Below are 21,732 nucleotides of genomic sequence, written 5' to 3'. Positions count from 1 at the left end.
TAATTGACAACGACAAAATGTCAAACTTGGTAAATAAAACTGTAAATAAAACTTTGTAAATAAAATCTGTAGGTACATAGAGAACGGGTAAAAACTTTTTATTAAGGTATATCAAACAGTTCGTGGTAACGAACTGTAGTAAGGAGCGACCCGGCTCAATAGTAACCGAAACTCTAAAAAACGGAATTTTTATAACAATAGTTACATCAAAAGAATCGCATTTTGATGCTGATTTTAAATATATAAGTTTCGATAAGTTTAGACTTACCCATCAAAAGTTACGAGCCTGAGAAAATTTGCCTTATTTAAGAAAATAGGGGAAAAACCCCTTGAAAGTCATTGCATCTTAACGAAAATCACACCATCAAATTCAGCGTATCAGAGAATCCTACAGTAGAAGTTTCAAGCATCTATCTACAAAAAGATGGAATTTTACATTTTTTGCCACAAAACAGATCACGGATGCGGCTTTATTTTTTTATATTTTTTTTTTATTATTTTTTTTTCCAGGGGTGATCGTATCGACCCATTGATCCTAGAATGTCGTGTGAGGGCTCATTCTAACGGTAATGAAAAGTTCTAGTGCCCTTTTTAAGTGACCGAAAAAATTGGAGGGCACCTAGGCCCTTTCCCACGCTCATTTTTTTCCCAAGGTCACCGGATCAAAATTATGAGATAGCCATTTTATTCAGCATGGTCGAAAAACCTAATAACTATGTCTTTGGGGACGACTTACTCCTCCACAGGCCCCGTGGAAGGGGCTGCAACATAGTAATGGTTATTGGAAAGTGTACAGACGCTTTCAGGGGGATTTTCTTGGTTGGGGGAGGGGGTTATGCGGGGGGATCTTTCCATGGAGGCATTGGTCATGGGGGAAGAAAATTTCCATGAAGGGGGCGTTGGATTTTTTAGCATTTTTTTAAAGAACAATGAAAAAATAAATATGAAAAAGTTTTTTCAACTTAAAGTTAGGAGCAGCATTAAAACTTAAATCGAACAGTAATTATTACGCATATGAGGGGTTCACCTCCTTCTAATACCTCGCTCTTCACGCTAAAGTAACTTTATTAATTTCAACTATTTATTCTATGACCTTTGTGATTCAGGGGTGATTCTTAAGGAATTGGGACAAAATTTAAGCTTTAGTGTAAAGAGCGAGGTATTGACGAGGTGGTGAACCCCCTCTTATACGTAATAAAAACATAAGAATATAGAAGTTCGTTACGTAAGCTAATTCGTAAGTTACGTATATTTTTACTAATAAAAACGTTCGTAAAAAATTAAAAGTTCTAGTTGCTTTTTTAATTAACCAAAAAATTGGAGGGTAACTATGCCTACTCCCCTGCTCTTTTTTTTTCTCAAAGTCGTCCGATTAAAACTATGAGAAAGCCATTTAGCCATAAAAATAAATTGAAATGCAAATTCTTTTTAATTATTCATGTGCGGAGAGCCAAAATCAAAACACGCCTTGATTTAAAAACGTTCAGAAATTAAATAAAAAAAACTATTTTTTTAACTGAAAGTAAGGAGGGATATTAAAACAAAACGAACAGAAATTACTCCGTATATAAAAGGGGTTGTTACCTCCTCAACGCCCCGCTTTTTACGCTAATTTTTTTTACTGTTTTAAAAAGTAGAGTTGAGAGAAAGAGTCAAACTTTTGCGTAAAGAGCGAGGCGTTGAGGAGGTAACAGCCACTTTTATATACGGAGTAATTTCTGTTCGTTTTAAGTTTTAATATCGCTCCTTACTTTCAGTTAAAAAACTTTTTTTTTATTTAATGTTCCCTCTGAAACGAGCGATTTCACGACAAGTCAGAAGCTGTAATTAGCATCAAAAGGATAGGATACTTAAATTATTGGATTCATTAGCCTCAGATATATCTATTCACCAAGAAACAATTTGATATTTCTTAAACTTTGATTTGGTTAGGATTTAAACTTGCTTAAAAAATTGAATAAATTATCCCTTTTTCAACAATTTTCAATTCAAATCAATGCGTTTTCCATCTAAATGAACATGTATACCCAATTCAAAAGAAAAATTAATTCTGGAAAGGGATAGAGCTAAATCTCAGCCATGACATGGTATTAAGCTTGTTGTCTTTCGTTGATGTATTAAAACCGCACGAAAGCAGAAAAAATACGCAGAGGGAGCATAAACCTTTAAACAGTGAAAAATAAACTAAGAACTCCGAATTAGTAATTTTAAAAGTCTTACTTATTATGTATGTATCACGTTATTTTATATCTCTTCACTCGTCTTATAAATGGAAAGGACGTGTGGTCTAAGAAACTAATTACAAACGCGGCTTAATTATTCGTAATTTAAAGCGACCTCAAGATTGGCAAAAAAGATTAGGCTTAGAGAGTGGTCGTACCTTTTGCCAAGTAGGTCTGTAATAATAATAATAATAATTTATTGTTGTTTTCTGTACATAACAATAACGCACTAAGAGGAGTATGAAAAGAAGAAAATTTTTGCGTGACTTGCATCGATATGTGCTCGATTAAATGTATTGGAATCTGACGAGTGACCACTCTGATAGCATTATTAAAGATTGTAGAACTTAGAACCGAATCTTCCTTAACCCCTTGTCACACACGAATACGACTACTAACAGCACCTTGCAAATGTATTCAGATTCTGGCCTTCTGATACAACTTCCAAAGGGAGGTAAATACAAATGAATTACTCTGCTTTTAAAAAGAGACTGAATGACTTTAGAGCGAAGAAGTAAGTCAAAAACCCTTGAAATGTCAATGGCACAAACGTAGATATTACTTTTTGACTTTCTATCTCTTATAAGAATCGCTAAAAAGTTGCATTGGCATTTTGCACACCAAGTCCCCAACGAAAACCACGTTTATCGCCTTGATCCTACTTCCTGTTATGTATCATACTATTTTAGGCAAGATTTTCAAGAAGTTTTCCAATTATTTGAAAAAACGATCATTAGTGTATATGATCCGCAAGAATTCGGTACTTTATGTTTCTTAGGAGTAGACGTTACTAGACGTTCTCATAGCGCGATCAAGTTTCTAACATGATCTAACTTTGCCAAATGACCCAAAGGTGTATTTTAAAGTGTTATGTCACGAACTGGTGTATCATGAGAAAATAAGGAAAAGAAACTCAATAGGATTGTCACCAGATGAAGAGGACCAAGTTAATTTTGATACATGACACCACAAATCCGGGAGTTATTTTCGGTGTCCCGCGAAAGATTGCAGATTTGACGTACAAATTTTCTGTACATTGCTGTACAAATGTTTTGTTAAAACACGTCGTATATTTGATGATTTAAAAGAAAATAATTGACTTCTGAGCTTTAATGAGCATCGTTTATATTTTAATAAAATAATGACACAAATGATTTTGACAACACTATCACCTAGGGATTGTACACAGGGAGACGAATTGAATCTTCGTGAAGCCACTTGAGCGGGGAGGTACTTCTTAAGCTCTAGACACAACCAACTATTGCTACGGTTATTCCCTCTATATTTAGCGCAACAGTCTGAGCTGAACATGCTTTGTCCTTGTTAGTGTGATCATCTGCACATTTATTGCATTTAATTGGGTTCTTAGAATCCCTTACGAGATGTCCAAATTTTTGGTACTCGAGTCACTGCTTAGGCTTTTCAATTGGCAAAATCACTCGGAACAGGCAGTATTCAATCTTTACGCCGAACTGGATTGCAAGAGCAAGCTCTTCTTCAATTTTTTTGTTTAGTTGCATAAATGTAGAACTGTTAAAACTCTTCGTACTTACAAAGCTACTAGCAAGCCCTGGAATCTGGGAAACGTCATAATCGACATGTTTCAGTGTGTATCCCTTACTTATTTTGTAGCACTGTTTGTACTTGCCTAATTCTAGTTTCGTAAAAACTCCTTTCTTACAGAATACCGCACGAAAACGCTATTTGGTCGGATTTTGTGAGGATTTTCCAAAACATATTTTGGAAATATAACAAGGTGTTTTGACAAAGAAAACGAAATTTGCATGTGATATCAGAGGCATAAGAACCTACCTCGTATGCTGGAGAGGGCACCCTATGGTGAGACCAAATATATCATGTGTGGAGTGTTGAATCAAAAGAAGACAACAATTCTTGAGATGCACTACTCCCTCGCAAACAATGACGGTTGAAGATTTTTAACTTTGATTGCTTTTCGGTTGCTCAAATAGAAATGTGGTAATGCGTTTTTGGAGAAAAGCTAAGACAGTTTTCAGTTCTCTGTCATTACAAATAGGGATCTAATGACAAACCTAGGTTTCAAGTGAGGGTACCACTCCTCGCCATGATTGTTTGAGGAATATAGTAAGAGGACGTTATAACAGGTTTCAGAAACAAGCAGGAAGAATGGGTCGTAGTTGAGCTTGGCCATTGCAGAATAGTAATTGGTAACCTTCTTTTGAAGGAGGACAGGTTTAACGTAATCTTTCCACAAATTAAACCATAATTTTGCTCGTCTAGATACCACTAGATTAGTGTTTGATGACCGCATCCGAGTGATACCTGTATGAGGTTTTCATATGGAGACAGCTTGACTCTCAGCGAAACAGAGGACATGGTAAATATCGGAGGAGTATATGTTTAAGCTATGATATGTTTCTTCTTTTGAAGGGTTTTCTGTAATGTGCAAGCAGTCGAAAGGTTACCAGATTTTATTTGAAATAAAGTTGATAGAACATAGAAGACATGAAGAGCTTCCCGTTGATTTTTTTTTGGATTGTTTGCTGGGGCGAAATGGGAATTATATGGGAAAAGCAACGGGAAAATGGTCTGAAAAAAAAAACTTTCTTGCATACAGACCAGTGAGCCGCATAGTGCAGATACTGATGTCCTGATAATCTGCCTTTCGCCAGAGTACTATGCCTGGTTGGGCCCGAATTACCGGGCGCTTCCCGTGTTTCACCCCCGATTTCTAAATGTACACTGTTGGAGGTAGGTTGACTGGCTGAGTTTACAGTATCGTAGTATTGACGCCCGTTACAAATCAAATAATCAGCGACACAAGCACTCTAACCTCTGCTCGAAAGGACATAAGGTTGTAAGTGTAGCGCGCCAACTACTCGGCTACAATGGCTCTAGGACGGCCAGATATTTGGAAATCACTTGAGATATTGACTTGTTCAGTTGCTAAGTTACGAGATATTGCAATGTGATCTTGATTAGATGTTCGAAATGATGCATGATAATAAGTGAAGTCAAAATCCTTACCAATCATATTCAACCAATCACTGAGTACGCCTCTATAAGGCTTACGCTTTATAAGGGTTGTTTGCGGAGATCCTTGCTAGTCAGCTTTGTTGAAGTTACAATTAAAATCATCGGATACTACACACGACAACTCTAAGCGCTCATATTATTTGTTGACAGTATAGTTGCATACACCACATTGCAAAAAGGCGCTTATATCCATCATTATAATAATCACCAGGTAAACAATCACAAGGTAAACAACCAAAAAACAATCACGTGTTTCAAATAGGAAAGGGAGAAGTGAAGAACACACGCAATACTTCAAGTCCATACTCTTTGACAGGCCATCCCTGTTCGCACTGTTCAGTAGGTATGTAATTCAAGTAAATTGCTCTGAGCAGAGTGTCATGCTTTCAGCTCATGGCAGTCTTCTTTACTTGTATAATTTTGTTGTAATAAAGAAATGCTACGGCAACCTTCTGTATTGACTCTATTCTAGCTCAGTAAATCAAAGATTGGTTAAGGAAAGCTTAGAATCCGCTTTTCTGCTTTAGCATACGTTTTATGTTGGAAATGGTCCAAAGAGAAGAATATAAATCATAATCTAGCCATGTAGGCGGGATGTTACTGTGGATTCAAAATGGTTCTGAATATAGGTGTAATACTGCCAATATCACCTACTACAGAGGTAAATAACCCCTTGATACTGCAAACAGTGTTTCCACAAATGAGGCATGAAAAAATAACATGAAGACAATTCCCGGTGTCATCTCCTGAGAGCAAACATAGATGGAGATACTTTCCTACAAATAATGAGGAGACCTTAGTATCTTAAGGATTCGGCAGCTAACTTGTGCTACTGAAAAAGAAGACCGAGGATTCGGCAACTGACTTTTGCTACTGAAAAGAAAGATTATTCCAGCAAGGGTCTTCAAGGCACGACAACTTTTGTGAGTGGTCTTTATCCTTACTGGAATGCCAGAAAAAACAAAATTGACAAAACAAATACTCTTTCAACACGACGTAAAATGACTCACATATGTCTTATTTAATCAAAAGAATAATAATTTTATATACTTTTATCTCAGAATTTTTGCTTGACAACAGCACTATATTTTTTTCTGAAATTTGACAGACTAACGTTTTATGGTGTGAAAAGCAATCTAGATTGATTAAGACTTATGGTAATTTTGTTTTCCCTTCCCACCCCTCTTAATATTCTTCATAACTCGTCTCCTGACTGAAATTAGACATCTCTGAAACCTTGGAAGTCTTGAACCTAAGTAGAAGGAGTTGCAAAACGGAATGTATTGACAAGTAAGTTGATTAGAGAAAGTACACACTTTGTTAGCTGTAAAGGGAGTTTCGGATTCTTAATTACCTCATATTAAATGCTACGCATTGCGGCATAAAGATTACAATGACCATTTATATACCAGGGAATCGGGCTTCGCTCGGTGATTATTATTCTTTTAACAAGATTATTCGTTTTTCGGTGTGAAATAAAAAAACGATCTAGTTAGGTTGCAACTTTGGGAGTGTTTGTTTAGGGCCATAATTAGTTTTGGGAACATGTTTGTATGAATGACGTCATAAATACCCAGATATTCAGTACCTTAATGGTTTTACCTTCTGAAGCAAGAGGTCCCCTGTAACTTTTGTCACAAGTGTAACTGTAACTGTAACTTTTGTTTTGTGAAAGAGGTCCCCTGCAACTATATATATATATATATATATATATATATATATATATATATATATATATATATATATATATATATATATATATATATATATATATATCTATCTATATATATAAAAATAAGTTGTCTGTCTGTGGATGTGTGGATGTGTCAGGTGACGTCACCTGAAAAAACTGGATCAGGTGACGTCAAAACTGAAAAAACTAAAAAAGGCAAAAACTACAAAAAAAACTAAAAACTAATAAAAAAAATAAAAAAGCTAAAAAACTAAAAAAACTAAAAAAGGCAAAAACTACAAAAAAAACTAAAAACTAATAAAAAAGCTAAAAAACTAAAAAAACTAAAAAAAGGCAAAAACTACAAAAAAAACTAAAAACTAATAAAAAAAATAAAAAAGCTAAAAAACTAAAAAAACTAAAAAAACTAAAAAAAAGGTAAAAAACGAAAAAAACTAAAAACTAAAAAAAACTAAAAAAAAGGAAAAAACTGAAAAATAAGCTAAAATAAAGGTAAAAACCAATAAAAAACTAAAAAAAAAACTGAAAAAACTAAAAAAAGGCAAAAACTACAAAAAAAACTAAAAACTAATAAAAAAAGTAAAAAAGCTAAAAAACTAAAAAAACTAAAAAAACTAAAAAAAGGTAAAAAACTAAAAAAAATAAAAAATAAAAAAAAACTAAAAAAAAGGAAAAAACTGAAAAATAAGCTAAAATAAAGGTAAAAACCAATAAAAACTAAAAAGAAAAAAAGGAAAAAACTAAAAAAAATTTTCATCTAAAAAACTAGAAAAAACTAAAAAAGGTAAAAACTAAAAGAACTAAAAAAGAAAAAAATAAATGACGAAACTCAAAGAGAAAGCGACCAGGACAAAAGGAATGTTCGATTAGCAATCAACAAAGCACCGGGAAGCACCGGGACACAGGGAGTATGAATGACGACCAGGACATAAGTAAAAAAAAAAAATTAACAAAACTAAAAAGAAGTTAAAAACTACAAAAAAACTAAAAAGAAAAAAAAACTAAAAACTAATAAAAAAACTAAAAAATCTAAAAATCTAAATAAACTAAAAAAGAAAAAAAAAGGAAAAAAATAAAGGAGAAAAACAAAACTAAAAAAAGAATGTATATACAGACCGGTACACCGGGATACAAATGACGACCGGGACACAGGGAATATAAATGACGACCGGGACACAGGGACACAACTACAACGGGGACACCGGGGGAAACAGGGGGATATAAATGACGACCGGGACAAAAAAACTAAAAAGAAAAAAAAACTAAAAACTAATAAAAAAACTAAAAAATCTAAAAATCTAAATAAGCTAAAAAAGAAAAAAAAGGAAAAAAATAAAGGAGAAAAACAAAACTAAAAAACGAATGTATATACAGACCGGGACACCGGGATACAAATGACGACCGGGACACAGGGAATATAAATGACGACCGGGACACAGGGACACAACTACAACGGGGACACCGGGGGAAACAGGGGGATGTAAATGACGACCGGGACACCGGGACAGGGAATGGTCGATTAGCAATCACCATCAACAAAGCTCAAGGGCAATCATTAGAATCATGAGGTATAGATCTGAATACAGATTGTTTTCCCATGGACCATTATATGTTGCATGTTCAAGAGTCGGTAAACCTGACAATCTATTTATATGCAAAGACAATGGGACAGCAAAGAATGTTGTATATTCGCAAGTTTTACGTAGTTAAAACCATATATATATATATATATATATATATATATATATATATATATATATATATATATATATATATATATATATATATATATATATATATATATATATATATCTATCTATATTCACAGGTGGGACATAGGGACACAACTACAATGGCGCGTAACTATTATGGCGCGTAACGACTTACGCGCGCGGGGGGGCTTGGGGGGGGGGGCGAAGCGCCCCCACCAACTAGGTGTTATAAAATCAATAGCAACAGCTAGTATCTATATAAAAATAAGTTGTCTGTCTGTTTGTGGGTCTGTGGATCAGGTGACGTCATGTTTCGGCTGACGTCATGAAATTAGTTGCCGTCATTTTTGTTATGACGATGCTTAGTATATTGTAAAACACATTAATTTGGTTAATAATATACCATTTAAAACACCAAAATGAACATGCTGGAGTAGTCACTCGGTGAGAGAGGGTGTCAGAACGGAGAATGAAGGTCCCAGGTTCAAATCCTGGTTAGGCTAAAAAAGGTAAAAAACTAAAAACTAAAAAAAAAAAACTGAAAAAACTAAAAAAAAGGCAAAAACTACAAAAAAACTAAAAACTAATAAAAAAATAAAAAAGCCGAAAAACTAAAAAAACTAAAGAAACTAAAAAAAGGAAAAAACTTAAAAAACTAAAAACTAAAAAAAACTAAAAAAAAAGGAAAAATGAAAAATAGAAGAAAAAAGAATACTAATAAAATTAAAAATAAAAATAAAAAAAAATAAAAAAGATAAAAAGCTAAAAAAAGGTAAAAACCAATAAAAACTAAAAAGAAAAAAAGGTAAAAAACTAAAAAAAAAATTCATCTAAAAAACTAAAAAAAACTAAAAAACGTAAAAATTAAAAGAACTAAAAAAGTAAAAAAAAAAACTAAAAAAAGGAAAAAACTGAAAAATAAGCGGGATATAAAACAGGGGGATATAAATGACGACCGGGACACCGGGACATCTATCTATATATATAAAAATAAGTTGTCTGTGGATGGATGGATGTGTCAGGTGACGTCACCTGAAAAAACTGGATCAGGTGACGTCAAAACTGAAAAAACTAAAAAAAGGCAAAAACTACAAAAAAAACTAAAAACTAATAAAAAAAATAAAAAAGCTAAAAAACTAAAAAAACTATAAAGGTAAAAACCAATAAAAAACTAAAAAAAAAACTGAAAAAACTAAAAAAAGGCAAAAACTACAAAAAAAAAACTAAAAACTAATAAAAAAAGTAAAAAAGCTAAAAAACTAAAAAAACTAAAAAAACTAAAAAAAGGTAAAAAACTAAAAAAAATAAAAAATAAAAAAAAACTAAAAAAAAGGAAAAAACTGAAAAATAAGCTAAAATAAAGGTAAAAACCAATAAAAAACTAAAAAAAAGGAAAAAACTAATAAATGACGACACTCAAAGAGAAAGCGACCAGGACAAAAGGAATGTTCGATTAGCAATCAACAAAGCACCGGGACATAGGGAGTATAAATGACGACCAGGACATAAGTAAAAAAAAAATTAACAAAACTAAAAAGAAGGTAAAAACTACAAAAAAACTAAAAAGAAAAAAAAACTAAAAACTAATAAAAAAACTAAAAAATCTAAAAATCTAAATAAACTAAAAAAGAAAAAAAAGGAAAAAAATAAAGGAGAAAAACAAAACTAAAAAACGAATGTATATACAGACCGGTACACCGGGATACAAATGACGACCGGGACACAGGGAATATAAATGACGACCGGGACACAGGGACACAACTACAACGGGGACACCGGAGGAAACAGGGGGATGTAAATGACGACCGGGACACCGGGACAGGGAATGGTCGATTAGCAATCACCATCAACAAAGCTCAAGGGCAATCATTAGAATCATGAGGTATAGATCTGAATACAGATTGTTTTCCCATGGACCATTATATGTTGCATGTTCAAGAGTCGGTAAACCTGACAATCTATTTATATGCAAAGACAATGGGACAGCAAAGAATGTTGTATATTCGCAAGTTTTACGTAGTTAAAACCATATATATATATATCTATCTATATTCACAGGTGGGACATAGGGACACAACTACAATGGCGCGTAACTATTATGGCGCGTAACGACTTACGCGCGCGGAGGGGCTTGGGGGGGGCGCGAAGCGCCCCCACCAACTAGGTGTTGGGGTGGCGCGAAGCGCCACCCCAACAGCTAGTAAGGAATATAAATGAATCAGAAAATACAACTCATGTTTCCAAATGACGTCGTTTGGAGCCCAAATTGAAAATCCAGATCAATTTATGTCTACTTTCAAAGTAAAAGGGCAAATTTTTCATAGAGCAGGGTCTCTTCTACCATTCTCAGGCGAGAATCATAAATTTATACAATTGTACTTCATCAGTGATAGAAATTCTGAATTGAATGCACGTTGCGAAATTTCTCCCAACATTGAAAGGACAATCGTTTCCCAATTACAACATCTTTTCCACGAAAATAATAATTTAGTGCGTCTGTTCAAAACAGCCATCGATTTGATGCCTACTTATACGCATAAAATTGTTATTTCCGCTGACAAAACGCCTCCTGGCCAACATGTGCGTAGATACAATGCTCCAACTATCGCCGAAGTGGCCATCGTTATGGTCGGTGATCAGTTTTTACCTCGAGATATTATTCTCAGGGTTTCCACCACACGTGCTACAACTAAAAATAGGCCTACCAATAATACTTTTAAGAAATATAAACCCACCAAAGCTTTGCTATGGCACTCGACCTGCCGTAAAAAAAAACAATGGAAAACCTAATAGAGGCCACAATCGTGACAGGGCCTTTTGAGGGTGAGGCTGTTCTTATTCTTCGCATTCCCAAGATTCCAACGGATCTGCCTTTTCAATTTAACAGATTGCAATTCCCAATTCGATTAGCATTTGCAATCACCATTAACAAAGCTCAAGGTCAATCATTAGAAAAATGTGGTATAGATCTTAATACTGATTGTTTTTCCCATGGACAATTGTACGTTGCATGTTCGAGGGTCGGTAAACCTTACAATCTATTTATATGCAGCGACAATTGGACAGCGAAGAATGTTGTTTATTCGCAAGTTTTACGCAGTTAATTTGTATTGTATCTATCTATATAAAAACGAGTTATGTGGATGCATGTTTGTTTGTTTGTAAAAAGAGCGTTTGTATATGACGTCATTATTAGTACATACGGCTTTGCATATGCACAGACAATGGGAAAGCCAAGAATGTTGTTTATTCGCAATTTTTGCGTAGTTTGAAACACATATATAAATCTATCTATATTCACAGGTGGGACACAGGGACACAACTACAATGGCACATAACTAATATGGCGCGTAACGACTTACGCGCGCGGGGGGGCTTGGGGGGCGCGAAGCGCCCCACTAACTAGGTGTTGGGGTGGCGCGAAGCGCCACCCCAACAGCTAGTACATATATATATATATATATATATATATATATATATATATATATATATATATATAATGTATATATTGCAGCCTATATATATTTTTACTTGCTAACTAAAGGCACATGGGTTTTGTAATTGATTCCAGTTTTAATGACTTAAGCCTTATTTTGAATCTTGATTAGCTGTCTTTTATAGTGTCTGATTCTATGCGTTTTGCTAGATGATTACATACATATTTGTTTTATTGCAAGTTTGCCGGGTCAAGGACGTAAAGTTTCGAAGTTTCTTCTAAAAATGGATTTTTCTACAAAAAATCAATCATCCGAACTTTTTTGGAAGAAATGCTTGGAAATTCTTCAACCCCCCTGAGACTCCTTTTATTTCCTCTAGAGTTAGCTATTCAAAACCAAATGAAATATTCTCAGATCCAGATATTTAGCCAAATAACACATCACATTTTTCCATAGACCACATCTTTCTGAAGCAAAATCACGGCCTTTGAGGGGGGGGGGGGTGGAGTGGTGGACCAAAATCGCCTGGACCCAAGCCACAGAAAGACTTGCGATAAAAATGTACTTTTCAAGTTTATTTGTTTTTTATTTAATTTGTAATTGACATGCTTTTAAAGTAGAAATGAATTTTTGCCCGTAGCCTAGTCATTGGCTCCCACGGCTTTGAAAGTTATGCCTTTCCTGAATAGATATTTTATCCTTTTAACCTCTTATAGACTTATACCTTGTTAACTTATGGTAGGATACATTCATGCATGCTGCTCCGACCTGAACTTAGAGCGGTATGTCACAAAAGACTGGGAATTAAAACCCTAAAAAAGTATGTTTTTTCAGGGTTCACTTTTGGGTGTAGGTGTTATTTACCTTATTAATGAAAACATGGTTGATTAATGTTTTTTAATATTCTCCATAGGTTCGGAAGATGGCACAGTCAAAATTTGGAACGCCAACACTTACAGCTTGGAGAACACTTTAAATTATGGGCTCGAAAGGGCTTGGACAATTTGCTGCCTAAAAGGCTCAAATATGGTCGGCATTGGTTTTGATGATGGTTGTGTTATGATTCGCTTAGGAAAGGAAGACCCAACTTTCTCAATGGACGAGGGTGGAAAGATTGTTTGGATAAAACATTCTGAAATGCAAATGATTAACTTGAAACAACTTGCAATTGAAGATATTAAAGATGGTGAACGTCTTAACCTTTCTGTCAAAGGAGGTGAGCTATTTTTTTTTTGGTTGCTAAGAGAACTGTGGATTAAACTGTCGCAGCATGCTGATAGTCATGTTTCAAAGGGGCTTTGTAATATTTTTTCTAATTTTTTCTAGGTATTGATTTGGTCAGTAAAACAGTTTGGAAAATACGATCCCGTGTTCCCAAAATTTTGGATTGTGACGCTGCTTGTTGCATGCAAACCCTGTATATGGAAAAAGTGTTTAATTTCCAAGGGGGAAATTTATGGAGAGGGCCGCTTCTCTTCGTTAGTTCTTGGAAAAATGTATCGTCATTGGTACACGCTATGTTTTTTTTTAAGTTTCGTAAAAGCATGCCTTATCCTTCCCCTTACTTTATTGGTCCTTAACACTCAGGCTATACATATGAATGCAAAGCTGGAGAAATAAATTGGAAAAACTAAAATTTCAGAAAGAACATGATTTATGATTTTTTTTTTATTTTACATTTTTGTTTGTTTCTACAGTAAATTCAGAAGTAACGGACAGAGTCGTTTTGTGTGTCAATATTAATACATTTTTGTGTAGATGAACATAGTATATTTTTTTTATTATTGAAGATATCATCGTAGCCTACGAAAACAACACTGTATTCTATCCCTGGTTTGTACTTGATATAAACAGCTTAAAAAGTACAACAAATTAAATTGATAATTGTCTGTCAATAATTTTGCATTACAAAATTATTCGGCAAAAGTACTTGAATTAAAAAGGAAGGTGTGGGTGTTAATATCTGAAAACCGTCATAATTAAATCTTCTTTGTGGAAAAGATATTAATTTAGTGTTTCAGCCACAAAGCTAGTGTTTTGATTTTTGGGCTTTACACGCATTAACAGCTATCGATTTTTTGGAATTTTGTAAAAATTCAGGATATTTCAAAAACTTTGGGGGAAAAAAAGGAAGAAGGTACAAGATTCTCTTGAAGGGGCAAAGAAAAATTTGATGATACTCTCTCTGAGTATAGCACTTTAGGTAAATGACAAAATGGTCTCTTCTGGAGTTTCGACTGTATTTAATTACGTGATAGTGCAACCATATCTGGCTCAAAAATTTGTTCAAGTTTTACTACTTTAGGTGGCCAGCCATTGAATGTGACCTGGAAAAGTATTCTAGTTATGTTATTCGTGAGCAGCTTAAGCACGACTCTCGTTTGTACCTGATCTTTGTCAGAATTTGCCTTTCATAACCTGCTACGACCATTGATATGACTCTTGTTTTTACCTTAATACCTGCTTGAAAGTTCTTGATTTAAAGTACCTCGCGAGGTACCTGTAAATAGTTATGTGGGTTTTATGAGAAAAGAAGTATATCATAATTCGAGTTTTGCTTGTCTTTGAGGTTCTGTTGGAACAGTCCGTTTGGTAAAATGCAATCTGTCTGGCTCAAAACACGGTGGGGTTGATGCCCATCTTCTGTGGGCAGTTGCGTATTATTGTCATCGTTATGGCGACTTCGAAGCTACTTTAGATGAAACTGTTCGTGCTGGTGGAAATTTGCATACCTTGAGGATCTTACAAGAAACGAGCGCCTATTACACCTAAAAATCTAGCTCAGGTCAAGCTAAACTACTACCAAACTGCAAGAACTTGTTTCTGCATTGTCACAAGTTCTGATCTAAGTAAAGATCACTTAGTGATTACATCAACCACAGAGGACTTGCGTCTGGACTAAGATAAACTAGATCCGAGCAGATTTGGGAGAAGAAATTGGCACATCAAGAGAAAATTTATTTAATCTTCTTATTTTAAATATTAAACTGGGAATAGTACGAATAGCGGCACTTTGACCGTATGAAGAACCCCTTCGCTTCATTGAGCCTCTTTATCTAACTTTACAACTTGAAGCTGCTGCTGCTTGGGCTTTGGGATAAGCCCAGTTTTTTTTTTTTTTTTTTTTTTTTTTTTTTTTTTTTTTTTTTTTTTTTTTTTTTTTTTTTTTTTTTTTTTTTTTTTTTTTTTTTTTTTTTTTTACTGAACATTTTCGGTCACCTCCTATTTCAGGGATTCCAACAGATAAAGTCTGCATGGGACTGCTTGATTTGACTCGTTTAGTTGTTCTTAATGCAAAGAAATTTGTGAACACTAAAAACAACAATATAGGCCAAAATTATTTTCCCTTTTCTAAGATACTTAAAAATACCAGACGGCACTAATCTATTTATTTTTTGTATTTCTAGAATTGTAATTGTAACCTGTCAATATTATTAGTTACCTGGGTAAATAGAAGTACATGGGTGTCCCAGCCTTTGGATAGTAGAGGGTTACTTAAAGGGTTGACATTTCAGTCCAAAAAGTAATTGTCCTGTTTTCTCAGATTTTTCTTTTTTGCTAGCTAAAATGAAAGACGATATTATCATTTAAGTTCGTATTATATTCGTCCTTGCTTTGACCATCCGCCGGTCAGAAAGGACTGATGCTTAGGACATCATGATGCTTAGACTTCAACATCATGCTCACACCACAAATAAATGGTAGCGATCTTCTTGACGTCCAAATACCGCCCCAGTCTCAGCTCGACATTTTATCTTTTTTTATTTTATTTAGCCTCATTGTTTTGGGTCGTAATGTGACCGAGTGAACGATGTCTTGGACACTTTTTCCAGTTAAGGCTGATTCCTTTAAACCAAGATAAAAATGATTCGCGTGTTTCAATATTTACAAATATTGCTGAAGAAACGCACTTGATGTTGTTTCAGCCATTGGCGTAATTGCGTCAAAATCCTGGGGGGGGGGGTAAAGCTGGAGCCAATTTTCCAAAATCAAGTTAAAATGAGAAAGAAAACTGAAAAATGAGTCATATCTTACCATAAAGGCAAAGATGCTAAAGAAAACTGACCTGTTTCTCTGGATACTTGAATTACCCGGGCTTATCTTAATTTTGACAAGATTTTTCAGAAACTAAATTTCAGATGAGGGCAAACTGAGGACTGGGGGGACTTGGGTCTGGTGGTGACAGTTGCCGCAGTTGCGTTTGGGAGCTCATGCTTTCCCCCCTCTGTTTTAGCGATTTATAGTTTTATTCATTTCATCTTGGATTCACTGTAGATCTGTAGTGACATGCTAGAAAAATCATAAAAATTGTAAATAGTAAACAACTTTGAAGGAATCACTGAAATATGGATACTATCTGAATTCCTTTGAATAGAGGCAGGGATAATACATTTTTTTTCAAGTTTATTTATTGAAGTTTTCTTGCGAACAGTATTGCGAACAGTATTTGCTTTGAGCGTGGGAAAGTTGTCTTTCAAATTTTGAATCTTTTCCTGAATAAAATACGTCAGCTGACTTGTTTATAAACTGGACTTAGTTCTAACTAATCTACAAAAACAGGATGCACCACACTGCAAAATCAAGGATTTGCTTCAGTTTCAAAACTGTTCTCTCTATATTCTAGTACCAATGGCCAGGAGAGTTTAGCTCTTATCATATTACAGGGATTGGCCACAGTCACTTTTTCTTTTTTATTTTCACTTTTTTTAGGATGTGTCACTTTTTCATTAAATCTATCATAAAAGTCATTTTTTTTTGTTCATGTTTTGAGCTTTTTTTCTACACATTTTTTCTGTTCATGTTTTGAGCTTTTTTTCTACAATTTACTGATCTGACGGACGGTTGGACATTCAAGAACCTAAAAAAAAAGGTAAGTTCATTCTTGATAAATAATCGTCCCATAGCTGCTCATAGGCCTTCGTTTACTGAGCATCCACCCAAATTTGCTGCTTAAAAGATGGACATTTTGGTCCAAGTTATGTTTTCTGTATTTGCTTCTCTTTTTGTATTTGGCTTTTGCCTGTAGAGGGTACATATTAAGACCCAATAGTTTAGGGGACGTCAAAACGTAAGAAGGAATAAGCGTCTTTCATTGGCTTAATGCGTTTATACTTGTTTGTATAAATATATGAGTTGGAGAGCAGACTGTTTAAATCCATTCTAACACCTGTTCTTTTTTCAGGTCGCTTTGAGTAGTGGATGAGACGAATTTTTCTGAAGACTGGTTTGGTAGGGATGGCAGGACTGAACGCACTGCAAAATGTTACAAAAAGGCACTAAGCTGCTAAAAATTTTCAAGCTCTTTTTCAACATGCCGCCAAAAAGGAACAAAAGACGAACAAATATATTGTGCTAAACCCACTTCAACTGAGATTCACTGGATCATTTTCAACCGAAAAAAGTTGCAAGCTGGAAATGCTGTACCAGAGAAGAAGCTTGAGGTGTTGTGTGAGAGAGACGCTTCTTCAAAAGCAGAAATAATATGGATCTTGAAGACCATAGCCAGTTCTTTTTCTGCATCTTTGTGTGATGGCGTTGCCGATGTATTTCGAACTATGTTCTCGGTTGTTGTCCCGGAAGTCTTTCCGTTAAGTACCAAAAAATGTCGTATTTGTTGACAGAGACGATTTATCCTTATTTTTGGGAAATTTTGGTTGAAGACATCCAGATGTCCGTCTTTATACTGGAATATGATGAGACCACAAGCAATGCTGGATTGAAAGAGCTTCAAATAAAGGTCCTTTACTGGTAGAAGCAGCAAAAGCCAGTTATTACTCGACACCTTAGAATACTATATCTGGGACATGCTACTAATGAGGATCTGAGCAAGAAGCTCCTTCAATGTAAATAATATGGAGGACTTCCACCTGAGAGACTGTTGATGCTTGCGAACGACAGTTAGTTCTTATTGACAGTTAGTCAATAAGAAAAATTGGTCAATTGTTGACTTGGTAGAAGAAAAAGTGGTATTCAAAAGGACTTTTAAATATCGGTGCCCGCAGCATCTACGCGGTGCATAATGCGTTCCCAAAAGGACAGGAGGAATTCGGGGAGGAATGTTCTGATATGATAATTGCTGTTTACCGTTTCTTCAGCGGATGGTCTGATAGTTGTGACGATATTTTCCAGTGTCAGCTAAAAGCTAAGGCTCCACAACACAAGCTTGTAAAGTGCGTTCACACTAGGTGGCTTTCCGTAGGAGAATATGCAAATCGCTTGATCCAGTAATGGCATGCACTGATTGAATATTTTCTGGAATTTTTGTCAGTTGGCCAAGAAAGCCAACAATGAAACCTAAAATCGAGTTTGTTGTGAGTTCTGCAAGTACCCGGAATGTATTCACCGGAGTATTTCAACGGCAAGGGGCGTTGATTCATGTGCTGAATTTTGAGTTGCGTTGCTTATGCACAGTTCTTCTTGGACAGATTGTACGTGCTGATGATGTCAACCATCGCCTTGCCGTGGGGTTTGAAACCGTAGACACTGCTACAGAAGTATATCTAAAGCAACCTTTGTGTAATGAGCTGATCCTGGTAGATTTTGCTTCCTCAAAACCGACTCATAAAGATATGCAACTTTTTTCCCTAGGAGTTATCAAGCATGTCAAAGCTTTTGTAAAGTATCTGTTGGCCGAATTTCCTGAGAACAGCGAGTTTACCCGAAGCATTAGCTGCTTCAGCCTTCTCAAGGCAGATCCCCAGCCAATGGGTTGCAGTGAGTTTCTCTGTGTCGCAAGAAAATTTCCATTAAGACGAACATAGATAAAGTCTAGGGAGAATGTTTTTTTTTTTGCAGTCGGACCCTGTGTCACCACTCACGAACAGTAATGAAACGATAGATATTGGCAAAATATCATAGAACTGAAGACACTATGTGATGATGTGAAATATCAGACCTTGGGTTGAGTAGTTAGAGCAGCCTTTTCGCTCTGCCATGGAAGCGGAAACGTGGAGTGGAGATTCTCTTGTTCAGCTCAGTTGATGACTAGCATGAAAACCCGTACAGATGAGTGGACCCGAAGCGCTAAAGCTTCTGTTGCTGATAATCTGCGCAACTATGAGAACAAACCCGAGATCGTGCCGATCACAAAGAAGCTGCTGTGCTTGGCCAGATCAGCAAGAACTAGCTATAAACTTTACCCCATTAGACGAAAACATGATGAATTGTAAAAAAGAAAAGCTTGAAGCCGAAAAGAAAGGTGCTGAATTGGCAGTCTAGGACCTGATGCAGAGGAAGCAGAAAATAAAAAAAATAATTCCAAGATAAAAATATGGCTAAACAGAAGAAAGAAATCGGTGATACTCTTCTGAAAAAGCAGGGGAACGTCTGAAAAAAGCAGTAGAAGATAAGGACTTTCCGAACATTGGTCTGGCTCGAAGCATGCTGGAAGCAGCACTAAAAGCTCGTTTCGAAGAAAGGGAAAGGGCAAATGATGCTGAATCTGTGGAAATCCTTGTTTTGAAGAGGAAATCAGAACTGATCGATCATCTTTCAAAAAAATATAAGAGATGATGACGCTAATTATGTTAAATATGGTTCTACCATTCATTTGCTACACTTACTCATGGACGCCAATCGTGCCGTATATTCCTCTTTGTAAACGTTCAAAAGTTCTGCTTTACTAAGACTGTTTATTCTTTGTACCTTAATCGAAGTTGTGCTTTCATTAAAGTTCTCTTTTTGTATAAGCAAATAAATTAATCGAAGATAAAATAAGACTTCCAGCCTTCTTTTTCTTAACCTCATGGGCTTTTAAAGGGTGATGATGATCGTAAGGCAGCCTATAACCCATTAGCCTGTGCTCTGACTGCCTCTTGGTAGTCACTTTTTATACATTTTTTTGTTGTTGTTGTTAAAAAAACTAAAGTCAATTTTTTGGGGAGCATCGTTACGACCGATGCCTGATTTTAAGCCTTTTGTTATGGTTGGTCAGTAATTTAAAGATGGCTAATTCTAGTGCGGAGACGATTTAGGTATTAACCTTGTGTATATATAAAAAGTAAGATAAGGTATAACAAAAGAGTACGTACCACTACAGATGTCATATTTGGTAGAAAAGAAAATATTTGTGGTGGTAGGTAAGGACCTTGGGCAAACTTCTTATTTAATTTTTTGTTTCTCTTTGAACGTCGTATTAATAGTCGTTATGGCAAGGAAAGCTTTATCACTGAAAGTTATATCCCATTTTCTTCTTTGTTGTCATGCTACTACTCCTTTTATATGATGACCAAACCTATGTTATATACTTATACTTTCTTTGTTACATGAGTATTTTTCTCGTTGCAGACACTAAAAGCTGTGAAGTGTTTGCGAACACATTGGCGCATAATAGCAACGGTCGCTATGTTGCTGTCTGCGGTGAAGGTGAATACATTATATATACTGCAATGGCTCTTCGGAATAAAGCATATGGCTCCGCTTTGGAATTCGTTTGGGGAATTGAACCTGAAGATTTTGCAATTCGAGAATCTGCTACGACTGTCAAAGTTTTCCAAAAGTTAACAAAGGAAAAAAAATCCTTTAAGCCTGAGCTTGGTGCTGACGGAATATACGGGGGCACACTTCTTGGAGTTCGTTCGGCAAATCATCTGACTTTTTACGCCTGGGATACCCTTGAGCTTGTAAGAAGAATTGAAATTCAGCCGAAAGGAGTATTTTGGGGTGGGAACGGTGAGATGGTTGCTATCACCACTGAAGAATCCTTTTATGTACTGAAGTACAATGCTTCTGTCGTTGCTGAAGCAAGCGAGGAAGGCCGAGCTGAAGACGGCTATGAAGATGCTTTTGAAGTTGTGGGTGAAGTAGCAGAAAACGTGAAAACAGCCACCTGGGTGGGGGATTGTTTTATTTATTCTAACTCATTGAACAGACTGAATTACTACGTTGGTGGTGAAATCGTCACAATATCTCACTTAGATAGACCCCACTACATACTTGGGTACATTCCAAGAGATAACAGAATCTATCTCTGTGACAAGGAATTGAATGTTTTATCATACTCTCTACACCTATCTGTTCTAGACTTTGAAACCTCTGTTATGAGGAAAGATATCCAAAATGCCCAACAGCTCCTACCCACTATCCCACAGTCATATTATACAAAAATTGCACATTTCCTAGAAAAACAAGGGTTCGTTAGCCAAGCACTTTCAGTATCTACTGACCCTGATCATAAATTTGATCTTGCCCTACAATTGAGTAAGCTTGATTTGGCTGTTGAATTAGCCAGAGAAATCGGCAGCGATCAAAAGTGGCAACAGCTAGCAGACTGCAGTATTTTAAGTGGTAGGTTGGATCTGGCAGAGAAGTGCTATGAAGCAACTCAGGATTTCGGAGCTCTGTTAGTTCTTAGCAGTTCAAGTGGCAACTTGGATAAGGTGTCGAAGCTTGCAGAAGTGGCTCATAGGGCCAGGAAATTTAACGTTGCCTTCACTGCATACCTTTTGACCCAGCAGAATTTGAAAGCTTTAAATATTTTAGTTGAAACCAATAAGTTGCCTGATGCAGCGTTTTTCGCAAGGACCTATCTGCCCTCTGAAGTACCAAGGTGAATAATCTATTATATTCTTTCAATTATTAAGCTTAACTAAAGTTTTAGTTAGAATTTTATCTGTACTAATCACATTTCTCGAAGTTGATAATAATATTTCTGG

General features: G+C 35.5%; 1 protein-coding gene across 2 annotated transcripts in view; it reads left to right on the top strand.

The window, feature by feature from the left end:
• Nucleotides 1–21,732, top strand: part of LOC136031217 (coatomer subunit beta'-like) — a 72,764-nt gene that overhangs the window by 32,714 nt on the left and 18,318 nt on the right. For both annotated transcript variants that reach the window (XM_065710598.1, XM_065710600.1), the window contains exons 6-7: nt 12,993–13,295; nt 20,366–21,626. In XM_065710598.1, coding sequence (XP_065566670.1) covers nt 12,993–13,295; nt 20,366–21,626 — 1,564 coding nt within the window. The remainder of the gene's footprint in view (nt 1–12,992; nt 13,296–20,365; nt 21,627–21,732) is intronic.

Source organism: Artemia franciscana, chromosome 9 (genome assembly GCF_032884065.1).
Source record: "Artemia franciscana chromosome 9, ASM3288406v1, whole genome shotgun sequence".
NCBI lineage: Eukaryota > Metazoa > Arthropoda > Branchiopoda > Anostraca > Artemiidae > Artemia > Artemia franciscana.
Note: the sequence above shows the minus strand (reverse complement) of the source record. Positions and strands in the feature narration are given on the sequence as shown.